The following is an 18,108-nucleotide window of genomic DNA, read 5'->3' as shown; positions in this document are numbered from 1 at the left end:
AAGAAGCTGCACTGCAATCCCAGAGGCATGCTGTTCAAATCCACCAGATGCTCTGCTGGAGAAGGAGGGGCAATCTCCTTCTGTACCACTTGGATCAAATTTGATGGTACATACACACAAAATAATAATAATAAAAAATTTAGAAAAAGGATAAATACTTTATAAAACTCTTATTGTAGAATGAGTATGAGGATCCTAGGGGGTGCAGGGTGGAAGCAGAAGGTGAAGATGGGTGGAGGGGGTGGTGTTAATCATACAGTCATCCAATTTAATGATGTTGATTGGGGGGGGGAGTGAAGGAAATGGGTGCAATCCAAGGTGAAAAATAAAGCATTCTAACATTGTAAATAAATCAGCATAAAGGTAAATAAAAATTTTAAGAAAAAAGACTATTATTCAAATATATACTCCTACATCTAGAGCCAAAGAGGAAGAAATTGAACATTTTTACCAAATTTTGCCATCTGAAAATGAAGAAACATGCAAACAAGATGTGTTAGTGATAATTGATGACGGGAATACAAAAGTTGGGAAAAATGAACAAGTAGTAGTTGAAAAGTATGGACTTGGTGATAGAAATAAGGCTAGAAATAAATTTATTAAATTTTGTATTTTCAGTGATTTCTTTGTGTTTTGAGAACATGGACCTCACCTGATGGACTGCATTAAGAATCAGATTGACTATATCTGTGAAAGGAATCGTTGAAGGAGCTCAATATCCGCAGTCAACACTAGGCCAGAAACAATATCTGAGGAGCAGAACATAGGACACAGGGGCACAGGGGCATGGGTGTCTTTCTGAAAGGGACACAGGGAGTGAATAGTATAGTCCATCACCACCACAAAGCAGAAAGCCGATAAAGAGCAGGTAGACCAGCCTTACGGTGCCTCAAGAGCCACACCAGTAGCAAGAGGTTAATTTATTTCTTGTTTACTCACAGACTTCATTCAGAGTTACAGTACTAATAGCAGAGTTTATTAGAGAAATATGTTGGGAAGTGGGAGAGGCAAAGGATATCTCACAATATAAGTTCAGATTTAGTCCAGCAGTCTCTAGCCAAGTTAACATCAAAACACAATTCCTTATTTATTAAATGTCCTTGTTTCAGTTCAGCAGTCAAATCCAAATCATCAAGCAAGGTTTAACTTAGAGCATTATAAATCAGCTTCTTCTTCAATCATCCAGCTAGAATAGCAAAATCTTTAACTATGATGTTTATCCCAGGGCTCCTTTCTGTGGTTTCTCCACAACCATGCTTTAGGAAGTACTGTATGAGCAGGAGTCAATGGTAATGAAGGAGGAAGTCGAAGCTGCATTGAATGCATTGGCAAAAGTAAGGCCCCAGGAATTATGATGGATACCAATTGACTTGTTTCAATAACAGATGCAGACCTACATGCACTCATCAGTCTGTGCCAGGAAATTTGGAGGACAGCTGTCTGGCCAACAGCTTGGAAGAGGTCCATATTTGTTTCCATTGCCATTCCCAAGAAAGGTGATCCAAAAGCATGTGAAAACTATCAAACAATATCATTAATATCACATGCAAGCAAAATGCTGCAGAGGATAATTTAAAAATGGCTAGAGCAGTATATAGGTAGGGAACTGCCAGAAGTTCAAGCAGGATTTAGAAGAGGCCATGGTACTAAGGATATCATTGCTGATGTCAGATAGATCCTGGCTGAAAGTAAAGAATACCAGATAATGTCTATTTATGCTTTATTGACTGTGCAAAGACATTTTACTGTGTGGATCATAACTAGTTATTCTTGAGAAGAATGCGAATCCCAGAACACTTAATTGTGCTTATGTGAAACCTATCCCTAGACCAAGAGGCTGTTGAGAACAAGAGAACGGAGTAAGAGAATATTTCATGTTTTAAAATTAAGAAGGGTGTGCATCAGGATTGTATTCTGTCTTCATACTTATACAACGTATGCTGAGCAAATTACTCAAGAAACTGAGTTCAATAAAGAGGAATGCGGTATCAAGATTGATGGAAGATTCATCAATAACCTTTGCTATGCAGATGACACAACCGTTCTTGCTGAATGTGAGGAGGACTTGAAGCACTTATTGCAAAGGATCAAATAATACAGCTTTCAATGTGGATTGCAACTCAACATCAAGAAAACAAAATTCCTACCACTGGACATATAGGCAACATCATGATAGATGAAGAAAAGACTGAAACTGTCAGAAACTACATCTTACTTGGACCCATAGTCAACATCTTTGATACCATTACTCAGGAAATCAGGAGACATATTGCACTAGGAAAGTCTATAGTCAAGGACTGCTCCAAATTGCTCCAAATGAGGAGCAATGATGTCAGTTTGAGGACTAAGGGGCATCTGACTCAGGCCATGATCTTCCCAATCACTTACTATGTATCTGAGACCTGGACAATTAATAAAGATGAAAGAAAAAGAATTGATGCCTTTGAGCTATGGTGTTGGAGAAGAGCACTGAACGTCTTATGGACAGCCAAACATACAAACACATCTTGGAGAAGATGCAGCTAGAGTGCTCTTTGGAGGCAAAGATGATAAAGCTTCACCTCACCACTTTGAGCATATTGCTAGGAGAAGCTTTTCCTTGGAGAGGGATGTGATGCTTGGAAAGGCAGAGGGTCAATGAAGGAAAGGAAACCCTCAACCAGGTGGATTGACACAGTGACTGCCTCAGTGGATTAATGTAACAATTTTTAAGTGTAATGATGCCACAGAATAGGACAGGGCTCATATCTCTTGTTCATAGGGTCGCTATGGTTTGAACTAGACTCGACGGCACCTAACAACAACAATGTACAACCGTTTCAAACCTGTCCCATCCTGCTCTATCCTGTTCAAGCCTATAGTCTCTGAGTAAAGCCATCTCCTAGAGGATCTTCTTCTCCTTCACTGACTCTCTTCTTTTCCAAGCATGATGTCCTTTCTAAGAACTGACCCCTGCTGATAACATAATCAAAGAATGTCTCACCATTCTTGCCTATGAAAAGTAGCCTGACTGCACTGTTTCTAACAGGAATTAGAGGGAGTAGAGGAACTCCTCTAGAGTTCCTCTAGATAGTCTAGAGGGAAGACACTACCAGAGCAAAGACAAAGAAGAATGAAGCAGCATGGTGCATGTGGGAAACTAGAGAAACTAGATTCAAAAGTCTCAAGGAGAAGCGAGGCTGGGGAGCTGAGTGGATGTGATGAAGGATCTGACATTTCTTTCTGCCTAGGTATTATTCTGAAGAAAATCTATGAAAGGTTTCAAATAAGGAAAAATTTTGATCAGACTTTAGTTTCAAAATATTTTCCTGGTAGGCCATGTGAGTTGAAGACAGAAAAAGCAAGTGTCTGTAAACCCAATGAAAAGTCATTTCAGTCATTGTAACAAAAGCTGAGAGCCTGAATCAAGGCAATGAAAAGAAAAGGAAAGATAGTTTTGAGAGTCAGAAATAGGAAGACCTGGTAACCATTTCATAATGAGTGAAGAACAAGCAGTTTCTCAGAGAAGGTGGTACCATCAAGTACGATTTGAAAACTATGGAAAAATAGAAGGTTGTGGAAGTAGGGAAATAATAAGATGAATTTTGACTTACTGAAGTGAAGGATCTTGGAGATAAAGATAGGAATCTTCAGGAAGAAGTTAGAGAGATATGTCTAGGAATTAGCATGTTGCTATGCAATGTTTGGTCAGAACCAACCCATAGCTGAACCTCCAGCAAGTTTTCAGATATGGTAAATCATACCAATGAAGAAGCTAGTGGATTGAAACCACAAGTCTTTGGGATTGCAGTGCAGTTTCTTATCACTAGGTTACTAGAGCTCCCTGGAATTAGTATGTTGTTGTTTTTATGTGCCGTCAAGTCATCTGGGACTCATAGCAACTCTATGTACAATAGCCCTAAACCCTGCTCTATCCTGTGCCAATCTTATTGTCTCTGACACAACTACCCCCATTACTCCAATCACTGAATCAATCCATCTCTTCAAGGGTCTTTCTCTCCTGCACTGTCCCTCCACCCTCCCAAGCATGATGTCCCTCTCCAAGGACTGATCCTGCCTTACAACATGCCCAAAATATGTCAGATGAAGCTTCAGAATCCTTGCCTCCAAGGATTAATCTGGTCTCACCCTCTCTAGGATTAACCTGTTTGTTCTCTGAGCAGTCCATGGTATATTCATTACTCTTCTCCAGCACCACAGCTCAAAAGGCATCAATTTTCCTTCTATCATCCCTAGTCATTGTCCAGCTTTCTGATGCACAGCAATTAATTGCGTAGACTATGGCCTGAATCAGCCACACTTTAGTCTTCAGACTGACATCTTTCCTTTTCAGTACTCTGGAGAGGTCACTGACAGCAGATTTTACCAATGCAATTAGTCTTTTGATTTCCTGGCTGCTGGTACCAAGAGTGTTGATTGTAGAGCCAAACAAGTTAAAGCTGTTAAAAATCTCAATCTCTTAACCAGCTGTCATGATCCTGCCAATTGGCCCAGTCATGAGAATCTTTGTTTTCTTGATGTTGAGCTTTAATCTATATTGAATGCTGCACCTCTGGAGCAAGTGCTTCAGGTCCTCCTCAGTTTCAGCAAGCAGGGTTGTGTTATCTGCATAATGCAGATTGTTGATGAGTCTTCCTTTAATCCTGATGCCATATTTCTCCTCATAGAGCCCATGAAGCTCCTGGATAATCTGTATTGCATATAGATTGAAAAGGCATAGAGATAGTAGTCACCCAGATGGGGGCATTTAAAACAATGGAAGTACAATTAAGGGAGAAAAAGTGAAAAGAAGAACAAAGACAGAGTGCTCAGGAATATAAAAATCTAAATAAGAGGCCAATTTAAAGGAAGCATGATAATTGCAAAGTAGAGTTGACTGGATTTGGTGATAGATACTGGTGACTCACACTGAGAATCTATGGCTAGAGAAAGAAGACAAGAACAGGGAGAGAAAGTAGTCCCGGAATCAAAGAATGAAAGAGAACAGTCAATGATAGCAAACCCCAAGATCAGATAGAATGAGGTAAGGATTTAGTCACATTTGTGATTTGGGTAATAAGGAAGTTATTGCTGAGGAGAGAATAGGCAATTTTAGTGATACAGTCATGGAATATAGAGTGAGTAGAAATCAGATTATAAGTTTGATATATAAATTGGAAATGATGCAATGTTGACACATACATTGACTCTTACTTAAAGGTGCTTGACCATGAATGTCTAGTTCTCTTCTACAGGAATGTGGATCTTCCCTGAGATGGTTGTGGACTGGAGCACATAGGGGGTGGAGAGTGGGGGCCTCTGCTCCACAGAAGCAGCAAGTGTTGGAAGCAAGTCAGTGTTCAGAGTTGAGAGTGAAGTTGAAAAAATGGCGCCAGTAAGCCTGACAGGGGAGTCTGAAAGAAGTCCCAAAGGAAGGAGTCAGAGCTAGGGTCCTAGTTAATTTCTTACCTCTAGGTCACAAGATTGATCAGAGTTCAAACTCATTGGAATTGGGAGGGAGGGAGGAAGACTACTAAAATGAGAGAATGAGAGAAGGAAGAAGCCTGGCTGGTGGGATGGAGCCTCAGAACAAGTATAATAGAAGAAGTAGGGCAGTTTGGTGATTTTATATTTATAAGAATTTTAGAGGGAATGGTTTCATTTGAGAATATCTGAAGCATGGTCATGAGGGTTGCCTCAATGGTGGGAGTGAAAAAGAATGCATTTGGGATTAGGGAAGAGTCCAGAAGGTTACAATATCGGTAGAATCTTTCTCATGAACGCTGAAGCCAGCAGGGTGATAGCAAAATTTTTATTTGAAGGAGCACGATTAAGTCCTCCAGGAGTACAGGGGAGTGACTATAAGGATGACAACCATCAGTGACACAAATTGAGAGGGCAAGAAAGCGAAATGAGGTAAGTTTCAGAGCAGGAGTGTGGCTGTGATGGTGGTAGTGGGGATAAGAAGAAATGTGCTAAAGTTCCCCTGGACCTGCTGTACTTTGAGAGGCCTGTGAAGGAAGTGGTATCCTTGATGTAGAGTCAGGGAATGGAAAGTTCTCTGTCAGTGAAAGCAGGACAAGAAAAGAAAACAGTCTTGGCCAACAAATACATGTGGCCAGAAACAAAGAGGATTGTCTTTTATGTTCTGCTAGGACTGCTGAGTGAAGGGCTTCCAGGGAATCACAACAGACAGTTGTACTGACTGAGCAGTATTTAATATAATTAAGTCTTAAATAAAAAGTCATGGGTACAAACATTTAAAACCAAATACATAATAAATAATCATTAAGTTAAAACATACATAGTTCATATTATAACTAAATTCTCAAATGCAAATGTAAATAAATCAGCACAATAATACAGAATAATAATGCTACAATTTTATACAAGTGTCCAAAACAGATACTATCAGCTAAAATAATTTTAAAAACCATGATTGATTTTTTTCTGAATTCCCTTGACCAATATTGGAGGTGGAATATTGGCAATATTGGAGGCGGAAGTGTGTGTGTAACAGTTCCCTGATTTTTTTTATAGATTTTGCTAAAAATGCTCTTGAAAGAATATTGAGCAACAGGACATCAGAGTCAAGACAATGTTTTACTTTAGAATATGAAGTGATGTTCTAAATACTTTAGAAACTTAAGGACATGTAGATCTCGGAAGGAGAAATAGTTCTAACAGAGTAGTCTTTTCAAAAATTGGAAAAGCAAAAACATTAAGCAACCATTTTTCAGACACCAAGATTTCAAATCTACTGTATAACCATCCATATAGTGAACAGTATGTTTACAGGTTCCCCTTGTATCCTTTTTGTGGACTGAGTAGGTCTTGAAGAAGAAAATCAGTAAAGATGGAGTTTCAAGTACCACGTTTTCATCTTCAAGTTCCACATCGTCATCTTGTTTATTCTGATGCACTGCTTGTCATGTATCTCCTCTTTAAACTCAGTTTAGTGAGTGAAAAGGATTACAGCAGAGATTGCCAGTAGGACACACACCAAAATAAATACATTCTCATAGATATAAATCACACTGTCAAAAAGTCAACAGCTTTAAAACCAGAAACAAGAAATACAGACTTCATCTTTCCCAGGTCAATCTTGTGTCTGCTTTCAACTTAGATTCCCCAAAACCATGCTGGCACTCTCTGTTTGAGGCATAGGCAGGCTTTAGACCCATATTGTTGTTAGTTGTCATTGAGTCAATTCTGACTCATTGAGTAGATTCTGACTCATGACCACCCATGTGTGCAGAGTAGGATTGCTGCCTATGGTTTCTGATGCATCTCTGAGTGGGTTGGAATTACTAACCCTTCAGCTAGTAGTCAAGGGCTGTGCTACCTGCTATTACACATATATTTAAAAGATTACTTTATGGTAACATATAATTTTGAAACAATATCTTGTCTATAACAATAAAACATTTAATTGAGATCTGATGAACTAATTTGTTCTTAGTCTATCTTTTATGACTGTAAATGAAGTCCTCACTTACTTTTAAAGCACCTGTAGGTAATTTTTCTTCCTCATAACATAAAGCAGTTGTCCTCCCACATCCTAGTACCCACTCGCAGACATTTTAACACTAGTAATTCTCAGAAAGCTTAAAACATTTCAGCCAACATGTTCTGGAACTTTTGACTTCATTATTTTTAATAAAAAAACTATGAAGAGGCTGATAAGAAATGCCCTTTAGGGCAGCCCGCTTGTTTTCTTTCATTCCTTATGTTTTAAAAGATTGAATTTATTTTGTCTGCAAAAGCCTGTTTTCCATTTAGATGTTCCAACATTGGGTCTAGATTGCTCTGCTGATTTTTATTTTGTATAAGTGATTGAATTTGCTTCGTACAAACACAAGATAGCCTAAATGCTTGACAATTTCTTTTATATAGGAGAAGCTGGCTTTAAAAAGAAGAGAAAGAGAAAGAGATAGACCTTATTGGAGAAAGCTAAGAGTTATTAGCCAGTTCTCCTCCATAAGGCAAAATTATAGCTTCAAACTGCTCTAGTTGGCTCTAGTTGGTTCCAGAAGGGCACCTGGTATATGTATGTCCCTCTGTAGCTTTTAATTGCCATTTCCACAAGCTTAAAATGATAGCTTATAAATGGACTTAAAACTGGGGGAGAAGGGTGACAGCACAAGAGAGGAAGACCTTCAATGAAATGGGTTGGTTCAGTGACTGGGGTAATAAGATAGGTGTGTCAGAGACAATAAGATTGGCACAGAAAAGAGCAGGGTTTAGGGCTGTTGTACGTAGGGTTGCTATGAATCGCAGGTGCCTCGACGGCACATAACAACAACAACAACAAGAACAAATTACACGAATTTCTTAAATAATACCCTATTGCCACTAAAAAAAATTTAAAAAGACACTAAATGAGTCTCACATCTCCTATCTATAGTATTTAAATATTTTAATAAATTCAATAAAAAGGTAAGGCTTTTTTTGGTAGCCATCTAGAAAAATATTTCTCTGGCGCATAAATAAATTACATATTCCATATGTTACATGTGCTGAGATAAAAAGTAAACTCTTCAGATATAATACTTAGGTTTTTTACCTTTAAAAAAATAGTTAAAATTTTCATTTTGACCTTGCATGTTCATATTTTGAGGCTTGAATGAAAGTATCTATTTTCCAGAATATGATCACAAAAGGCCTCATCCACAACTCTTTGTAATTATAATTATGATCATAACAAATTCAGTAAATTCCCATTCTATATTTTTGTTTAAAATTTTTAACCTTCATTTCTAACCAAGAATATAATCGATGGACAGTAGGATAAAATATAAACATTTCAAGCCATGAAAATCCTTTATGTAGGAAATTAGACTACAAAAGATTTTCAGTTTGACTAAACATAGAACATGTGGATTGATGATGAATATTACATAGTAATTTGAGGAAATAATCCTGACTTTGAACATTGATCTATCTCAGTCTCTTTTCTCCCATCCCTAGTATATCGTACACCCCCTTTTGGAATGTGAAGAAGTGCTTTTCGTTACTGTTTTAGAGTATATAGCATAGTGTCCAGCTTCAAAGTAGATCCTCAGAAACTTCTGTAATCACACAGGTTCTAGGAGGCGTGCTGATAAATAATCTATGGGGAAAAAAATACCATGAGTACCACAGAGCAAAAGGCTATTGGTTCAGATAAAGGTGAAAATCAAATGTAATATTAGATACCCGCTGGAGAAGTGATTTCAGTCTTTCGAGGAATTCTTTTGGTGGTTTCTTCTCATAAGAATCACAAGCAGGACATTCCTGGAAATCAATGATAAGTAACAGGTTTTAAAAAGAATTCTTCCTATTTAATAAAACAGTGATTAAATTTATTTTTCCATTGACAATATAAATCATATTTACCAGGGAAAATGTGGGAAATGCACGTAATTGATAAGAAAATAACATTGGAAAGAAAATCATTCATAATCCCGCTCATGAAGATAAACTTGACAATGTTTTGAGATATGCCCTCTTCTATTTTTTGGGTATGCTTTCCTGTTATTCTTTGTTATCCTCTGATGGATAATTGGGGAGGAGTTTTACTCTTAATAAATCACAGGCCTTTCCTATGTTTTAACCTTTTTAAAGTATGATATAGGTAATGATTTCATTGTATTCCAAGACAGAATAGAACTCTTACAATTTTTGGACATATAAGTTAGTTCTCACTTTTCACTGTTGCATATGATGCTACAAAAATATTCTTATAAATAATTTTTATGGACATCTTTGCTTCAATTGATAAATTCCTAAAAGTTGAATTGCTGAATTAAAGGGTGAAAACTTTTTGATGGTTTTTTTAATATATGCATTGTAAAATTTTTGCCTTTATTCACCTGCTGATTTCTTATCAACACCCAATAAGACCATTTATTGTTACTAAAATATGATAAAAATGTAACATAGGTATAGTATGAAAATATATAATGAAAATATAACTAGTTTGCTAAATGTCTTGGGGTATAGTCCACAAAGAATTGCACTGGTAGCTCAAAGGTGGTTCGAATCTAGTGGTTTGGATCCACTAGTGGCCCCTAAGAAAAAAAGATAGGCAATCTCCCTTAGGACTCACAGCCTCTGAGAACCTGCTGAAGGGTGAGTTATGACTGGGTCTTCTTCAGTCCTGCAATAACATAATTAACTAAAGTGTCATTAAAATAAATTTTAAAAAATATTTTCCTGTAACTATTTGATGGCTAGTAAAATGAAACAATTTTGTTACATGTATTTCCAACTTACAACAAGTAGAAGAAAGAAACAGATTCCAATAAGGTAACTATGGCATTTTGAAAGAAGGGTTACAAGATCTTTTTGCCTCTGATTGCTTCTAGAATGTGTATGCCAATGTAATTTTCTTGGTTTGTGTTTTTCCCCCCTTGTTACTGTTGAGATACCAATCAAGAGATATTGTGTGGGACTAGTGTTTTAAATGCTGATTTGATATTTTGGGGCATGGATTTAACGAAACAGTTTTTGTTGCTACTTGCCATGTAGTCCGATGACCCTGTGTACAAAGAAAGATTTTTTTAAGGCTGTGCTCTTCCAGAAGCAGATTAATTGGTCTGTGTTCCAAGGTGCATCTGGCTAGATTGGAACCATCAATCTTTCAGCAAGTAGTCAAGTGCTTAACTGTTTGTGCAACCCAGGAAATCCATGATTGGCAGCTAAGACTTAGATATTCTAGTTGTCATTCTGTCATTTGCTATTTGTGGGTTGGGGAAAGTCACTCAATGTGTCTGGTAAGTCATAATTTCCTCTACTGTAAAATGAAGTTTTAGTTCTACTATCCTATGTGTCTTTGATATTGGGTTTTAAAGACTTATTTCTATTCCTTTGAGGAAAGTTTTAGAGAAATAGCAACCTGGGAAAAGTTTAATAAGTAAAAACACCACCTCCTGGCTCAAAAGAAGAATTATTGTGATAATGTTTTTATTATTTTATTTCATTTGAATTACATGTAAAATTCCTTGGTGTCAGAATTACTTTAAAAAAGGAGCAATTGATTTTATATTCTACACCGACTGGTTTGATTAATGCTAATACTACTCATGTTCTTGGGCATTTTGCAAGGAGGGATTGATCCTTGGAGAGGGACATCATGTTTGGGAGGGTGGAGGGATGGTGCAGGAGAGGAAGATCCTCGATGAGATGGTTCGATTCTGTGATTGGGGCGGTGGGAATGAGTGTGTTGGAGACAGCAAGGTTGGTACAGGATAGAGCAGCGTTTAGGGCTCTTGTACATAGGGTCGCTATGAGTTGCAAACAATTCAATGACACATAACAACAACAACTCATGTTCTTAGATATTGACATTGCTCATGAGTTGGCAAAAAATAGATATATAAACTATGAGCTCATGAGTCACTATTTTGAAAATTGCTATACAATATGGGAGAGGCTGAGATGATTAAGTTGAGTGAATGAACTCAGTCTCATAAAGACAAATACTGCTTAAGACTATTATTATAAAAATAGAATAACTAGTAAGATATGTATAAAAGTCTAAGGGAGAAAGGGGAGAAGAGTGGGCTTAGGGTGGGGAGAGTGCAATGTCATGGGGTTTGTTAAGTGGAAGGAGGGGGTGAAGGAATTTAGAATGATCCAAAGAGGACCTGAAAGGATGGGGTGATAGTGGGCATAGATCAATGTTGATTGGCTTTATAAAATGTAGTGTATGTGAATGATCATGTAAAACATGATGTGAGTATGAAACATGATGTATATGAATGAAACACAATCTGTAAGAACTTTGTATGTAATCATATTAAGAAAACAAGCAAATGAAAAAATTTTCCCAAGTATATAAGAAAGTTTCAGTGATCCCAAAAATAAGGATGGCAGACATTCCCCAGTCACTTAATGGAATCTCTCCATTTCAATTTACGGGACCTGTATGTGTCCAAGAATGTAATATTCCTCGGCTGAGGAATGCAATGTTTGAGATTTATCCTGGTTTCTTACAAGTCGTCTTTTTCCTTGTAGAAAAACTAGAATCTAACTTTCATTAATAAGGTTACAACTTTTATTTAACCACTAAAATAATACGAAAAGTATTTTCTCCTGAGTTGCAATCAGATTCTCACTTCTTTATCTGGGGAAGTCATGTCAACTTCTTCCAGAGACTCTGGCGGCCTAGTGAGTAAGGAGTTGTACTGTCAACCAAAGGCAGGTTATTGGCATTGACAAGCTGCTCTTCAGGAGAAAGATGGGCAATCTCTTCCTGTGTGATTCACAACCTCAGAAAACCTGCTGGAGGTTCAGCAGTGAGTTGAGTCCCAGAGTACCAGGGATTCTTACCAGAGTCTAATACATATCTGGACATTTTCAAGTCTGGGAAAGAGATGTCCTTACTTCTCAAAATATACTGAATGATAAGAGACTGTAAAGAAGGCACTTAAGTCTTGCCACAAACGTGTGTGTGTGTGTGTGTGTGTGTGTGTGTGTGTGCTCGCGCATGCGTGTTGGTGCATTTTATGTGCTGTGGGTGCCCTTGTAATATAATAGAGATGCTAACAAGTGCAAACAAGAGAGATGACAAATGATAATCTTACCAGCTCTGGCTTGTGTTTCTGTTTTTTCCCTTCTTTTGTGGGAGGTAGTTTTCTCCTCAACTGGTGAATTCGCGTTTGGATCATCTTTTCATTGTCTCCTGCATTTATTATCTTTAGTTCGGCCTTCTGAAAGCATGAAAAAGCTGAAAGCTCACAGTGGTCCTGAAAGAGTAATAATTGACATGTATTAATACAAGTTAATCAACGAATAAAGTCGAGCTTCCCATTTTCTCTTTCTATTTCTGCTACAGTGTTAATTCCAGTCTTTAATTCCACACTATTTTCCCCAGATTCCGCATTAATTCCAGCATATCATTTCTCCTCCCACTTAATCTTCAAACTGAAATGAAGGAGGCTCCAATCTGTAGAATCCCCCTCTGTTAGGGAGAGGAGAGCATGGCTATTTCACAGTTCATTCTTCTTGACACTTGATTGAGGACCATGCTAGGATCTGGGTGGTAGACAAAACCACTGTGGTTCATAAAGGAGAGTTTATTAGGTTTAAGAACACACTTTCCGAATTATAAGTCTCTAAAAGTTACACTGTGGACCAGTGGTGACTTTGAGGGAATTGTACTGTAATCTGATTAAAGATTCCCTCCCCCCATACATTTCCTGTTTCCCTCCACCATGGCACCTAGGAACATCTATCAATGGCTTATCTAGTGAAGCATTTTCTCCTATATAACACTTTTTATAGCATTTTTTTTGCTACAGAATGCTCAATAAATATTTATAAAATGAAAAATATGAAGTATACTGAAGTCCCTCCTTTGTAAGAAGAAAGTGTCTATAAACCCCTAATGGCATGCCCCACAGCTAAGGATATTACACCTGCAATAAACCAGGAGTGACTTTTATTATAGCTCACTCATACGCTTAGGTAGAACTCTGCCCAAACCAGTCAGTCCAAGAATAGAATTTAGACTCGGTCATCCAAAGGAAGAGAAAATAGTACCCTTAGAAGGGATGAGCAATGTCTCAGAGAGTGAAAAACTGTACAGAAAAGGACTAAGGATGTCTGCCTCTTGATTTGATTCAATAAGTGGTGGTTAAATATCTTCGAAATCAAACTGGAAAAAGTGGAATGTTTTTGGAGATAAAATTTTATATTGTCTTGTTAAAAATATTTTTAAACTATTCTAATAACTCCTAACCAGGTTATTTTTTCCCCAGCAAAATTTATGTATGTGACATAATTTCCCCCCTATTGTTGTTCAATTTTGGCTTCACTAATATGCAAAGTAATGATGTCAAGCTGGAGACTAAGGTGTGCCTGATCTGGGCCATAGTCTTCACAATTGCGTGGTATGTGTCAGAGAGCTGGGCAGTGACTAGAGGCGACAGAAAGAGAATTGATGCCTTTGAGCTGTGGTGCTGGAGAAGAGTGTTGAATATACCGTCGACTGCTAGGAGAACAAACAGATTCGTCCTAGAGAGGGTGAAACCAGGCTGCTTCTTGATGGCAAGATTCTGAAGCTTCATCTGACCTGCTTTGGACATGTTGCAAGGAGGGACCAGTCCTCGGAGAGGAACATCATGTTTGGGAGGATGGAGCTTCAGCTCAAAGAAGGAAGACCTTCGATGAGAGGGATCGATTCAGAGATTGGAGTAATGGGAATAGGTGGGTCGGAGACAGTGAGGTTGGCACAGGATAGAGCAGGATTTAGGGCTCTTGTACATAGGGTCACTATGAGTCGCAAGTGACTCAAAGCACATGAAAACAACAACAATGCATTGCAGCCAATGTCATACAACTCAAACCCTCCCAGCCTCTCCCAGAGCAGTCCCATCCAAAACCAAACCTACTGACATCATAACCCTCCATCAGGTTTCTGAGACTGTAAATTTTAACAGGAGCAAATGGCCTTAGCTAGTGTGTTCAAACCACTGACCGTTCGGTTAGCAGTCCAACCCTTAGTCTACTGCAGTTTGGCAGTCCCTGAATCTTCTCATTTATAATCAGCTGAAAATAGCATCTGACTTGCTTTGCATTTTCCAACCCCTATTCTTACCCAATGTGAATCTTGATCAATAACCTGCATCTTTAAGACACAAAATCATCGAGTTTGCTTTGCATACACAGCCACAAGGTGAGACTCATCTTATCTGGTTTCCTTATGTCAGAGCAACGTGCCTCTCATACGGGCAAGGTGGTGTCCTTTCCATATGTTTGCCAAAATGCTTATTTAATAGAAACTATTTCTAAATGTGAATTATAGCACTTTTTTTTTCCTTGAAAACCACATGTTCATGTTTGATGAAGTTTTTCTTTTCTCTCCCTTTTGACCACAACCGGCTTAACTTACTGGAAAAAATAATATTCATATTTAAAAAGGTAAATTTTCCAGCTGAAACTGAAAACACTAACTGTGATGATCTGAGAAACCAGCATTTCTCACCAAGGCCCGTTTTGCTGAGTTAACATTTACAAGTAAATGGTGAAAAAAGGAGGTTCTAAAGAAATGCAGGGCCTCACTGAAGTCCCTTGAGACAATGTTGCCAGGAATGGTCAAGATCTGTGGGCAGAAATTTTCCCCCTGAGAAAGCCTTCCTGAGGACACTTGACTGGCCCGTGGACATGGAAGACTGTAATTTTTGGGCTACAGGAACTCACCTTTCTTACTCACCTGTATTGATAATCAAACTGAAATTGATATTTCATTCTGTTTTGTCCCTACCAGCAGGCAGAGCTGTCTCCAACAGTCTAAAATTCATTACAACTATCTACAGGATTTGGCCTTAGATGTACATCAAAGGAAAAAGAAGGGGAGGAGCTGTGTGTGTTGGCTAAGTGCCTAAGGAAGTGCCAAAAGAGGAGTGGAGAGATTAGTCTTCATTCAGGAGGTGTCTGATGCCAAGAGCACCATCTGGGAGTGCTGTTCTTTGGTGGCTGCAGAGTCTGAGGAGATAGCGTTGATTTCTTTTGTTCTCTAACACATGAAAATAATAGGAATAACCTGGTCCTACACTGGTTTGAAGGATATAGGGAGTGAGAATGTCAGGATCAAGGGGAACAAACTATTCCCCTCTTCCTTTAGCCAGAGAACAAGTTAAGTGTTGCTTTTGCGAGAAGCCATAGATGGTTTTAATATTTTGCAGTTAAATATCTTTAAAAGGTTGGCTTTCTTAAAACCGTTTTTAACTCACTTACATAATTTTTTTCTTTCAAAGAAAGCAAACCAGCAAGCCCTGGTTGTTTACACTATGGATGCTAACAGGGCAAGATTGCCACTGTCTAGATTTGCCTCCATTTCTCGACAGTGGCACTACTGACATCTGGGGTTGGATACTTCTTTGTTGTGAGGGCTCTCCTGCAATGTAGAATGTCAGCAGCATCCCAGTCTCTACTCACTAGAGAAAAGCAGCTCGTTCTTCCCCACCCCCAAACACGACACTGTAAAATATCTCCAAACAATGCCACGTATTTCCTGGAGGGATATATCACTGCCCACTGAGGCCACTGATTTATATGATTAGAAAAATAAAGAGAAAAAGATTCCTGATCAGACCACTAAAAGATCTGAGATGATCACCACATAAGTACAAGCCTTCAATGGTTTTATTTTTATCAAACTTTTCTGTAAATATTTTATAAACTCTACTTTGCTGATAGCCCTGAAAGCTCTATATACTAATAAGGTCTTGAGCTATTTGCTTCCTTCTTGAACTTGCCTGCTAACAAAACTTAAAGATCTTAGTTAATGTCTTTACTCTTATATTAGGGTCAACATTGCCAGATTAGACTATCAGATATACAGTGTCACTTTAATAAAATCCTCTCATTATGTTGTAAGATTTAAAAAATTTCTTTCATTAACTAAGTGTATAAATGAAGTGCCTATTGCATAGACTTGGGTAAAATAATGAGATAGCTTTCTTATTTCTTATTTTACAAGTTAGAGACTGCGTCCAGAAAACTCTGCAAAGGACTCTTAACTCAGTTAAACAAAGTGTGTGAGATGCTGAAAAATTAATGTTTTGAAATTTAGGCATAACGATTAAGAAATATTATCACTTTTTGGAAAAGTCTTTCCAATAGGCTGAATGTGCTACTTTCAGTTTAAATGCTGCTTATAAGTATAGAACTAGTAAATGAGAGTGGTTGGGTTCAGAGCTGGAGAGTGAGTTTTAAAGAAAAGCAATAGTTGTGACTCATTCACTTTCTAAACTTTTACACACAGTCATTTACGATAATTGTTTTCTTTGCAATGCAGCCTCGTAAGTCTCCCACTTTGTAGCAGCCTAATTACTGGTAGCCTTTTTATTGTTATTCTTATTTATGTGGTTAAAGTCTGTGACAGCGCAAACTTTTTCCTAATTATTATACCTTCAGAGTACCAAACCAGAAGACCAGATCTAAGGTATAGGGAAGGGCTGTGCACATAGCACTCTAGATCTATATGCTAAGCCTTGTCTTGTCTTCCTGGGACTCAAGTGGATTTTACGACTTAAGAGACTAGAATGAATTCTGAAAAGTGGTCCTTTCAATAGTCTCCTCAGAAGGCAAGGTAAGACTCACAAACCAAAGTATGTGCAGTTATTTCCTTTCCTGATTTCTACATCCCCATTCCTTGATGACATTCCTTTAATGAATTCTTCTATATTTTTCCACATTTATTATTAAAAAATTAATTCTGCTTCTATCTAATTAATTCTTTATTAATTATTAATTCTGCTATCTAATATTTATTTTCACTTGATTATGAATAAGATCTAAACGTGTTCTTGCCTAAAGGCTCTTAAAATGTAACTAGCTGGTAATCATTAAAACTTATTTTCTGATTTTGTTATTCTATCTCAGAAATACTATTTGGAAATATTCTTAGAGATATTTGAAGATAAATGCATATTTAATGATAAATATAAGATAGCAATTTTTTATTGGTTTGCTTGTTGATAAAACAACTAGTATTTTAGCAAAAGAGAGAAATATTTTAAAATTATTAAAACATTTCTTGAATGGAAATATCTTCCTAAATAGCCATGCTAATGCTTTCCTTAACTGAATGAAAATTTGATATAAAGGATATTTTCAGAATAAATTGTTCTTACCTTTATATCTTGTGGAGCTGCGAAAAAATCAGGAGCCTAGAAGAAAAAACAAATAGTTCTGATCTGTTTTTATAAGTGAAAAGCCTTCTTTTATACAAGTTGAATATATTCTTTTAGTAGTACGGCAGGTAGTGTCTTACCAAGTAATTCATATAATTTTTCAGTTGATCAACAATGTCTAGGAGTAGACGCATCCTAATCATGAAACGGTCTTGCTCCTGAGAGCTTGATTTGTGGGCCGCTGCTCCAGAGAAGATGACTATCAGGCAGAAGACTATCCTCTGCATGTTGTCAGGACTTGATCTCACCAATGTCAACAGTAAGGCAAACCTTGAGCTTGTCTGGATTTCACTTCAGCTTGACTGTGAACAGGTTGTCACTTAAGCTACCTATTTATTCATCCTTCAGGGAGAGGTAAAGCCCTCCCAGTGCAGCCTGGAAATCTTCGTAAAATGGATGAATGTGAGTAACTCTTTTTTCTTTTCCACTGGCCATGTATACGTAT

At 37.6% G+C, this 18,108-nt stretch overlaps 1 protein-coding gene across 1 annotated transcript; it reads right to left on the bottom strand.

The window, feature by feature from the left end:
* Nucleotides 1-9,067: 9,067 nt before the first annotated feature.
* Nucleotides 9,068-17,905, bottom strand: IL21 (interleukin 21). The gene is made up of 5 exons (XM_006881127.1): nt 17,744-17,905; nt 17,604-17,639; nt 12,549-12,710; nt 9,178-9,255; nt 9,068-9,091 (listed from the first exon to the last, which is right to left on the bottom strand). Exons 1-5 carry the CDS (start codon nt 17,888-17,890, stop codon nt 9,068-9,070), a joined length of 447 nt encoding a protein of 148 aa, XP_006881189.1. The 5' UTR covers nt 17,891-17,905.
* Between the last annotated feature and the right edge of the window lie 203 nt (nt 17,906-18,108).

This window comes from Elephantulus edwardii, unplaced genomic scaffold (assembly GCF_000299155.1).
Source record: "Elephantulus edwardii isolate Elephantulus edwardi_28Jun2011 unplaced genomic scaffold, EleEdw1.0 scaffold00012, whole genome shotgun sequence".
Taxonomy (NCBI): Eukaryota; Metazoa; Chordata; class Mammalia; order Macroscelidea; family Macroscelididae; genus Elephantulus; species Elephantulus edwardii.
The sequence above is the reverse complement of the archived record's forward strand: the minus strand, read 5'-3'. Positions and strand labels throughout refer to the sequence as shown.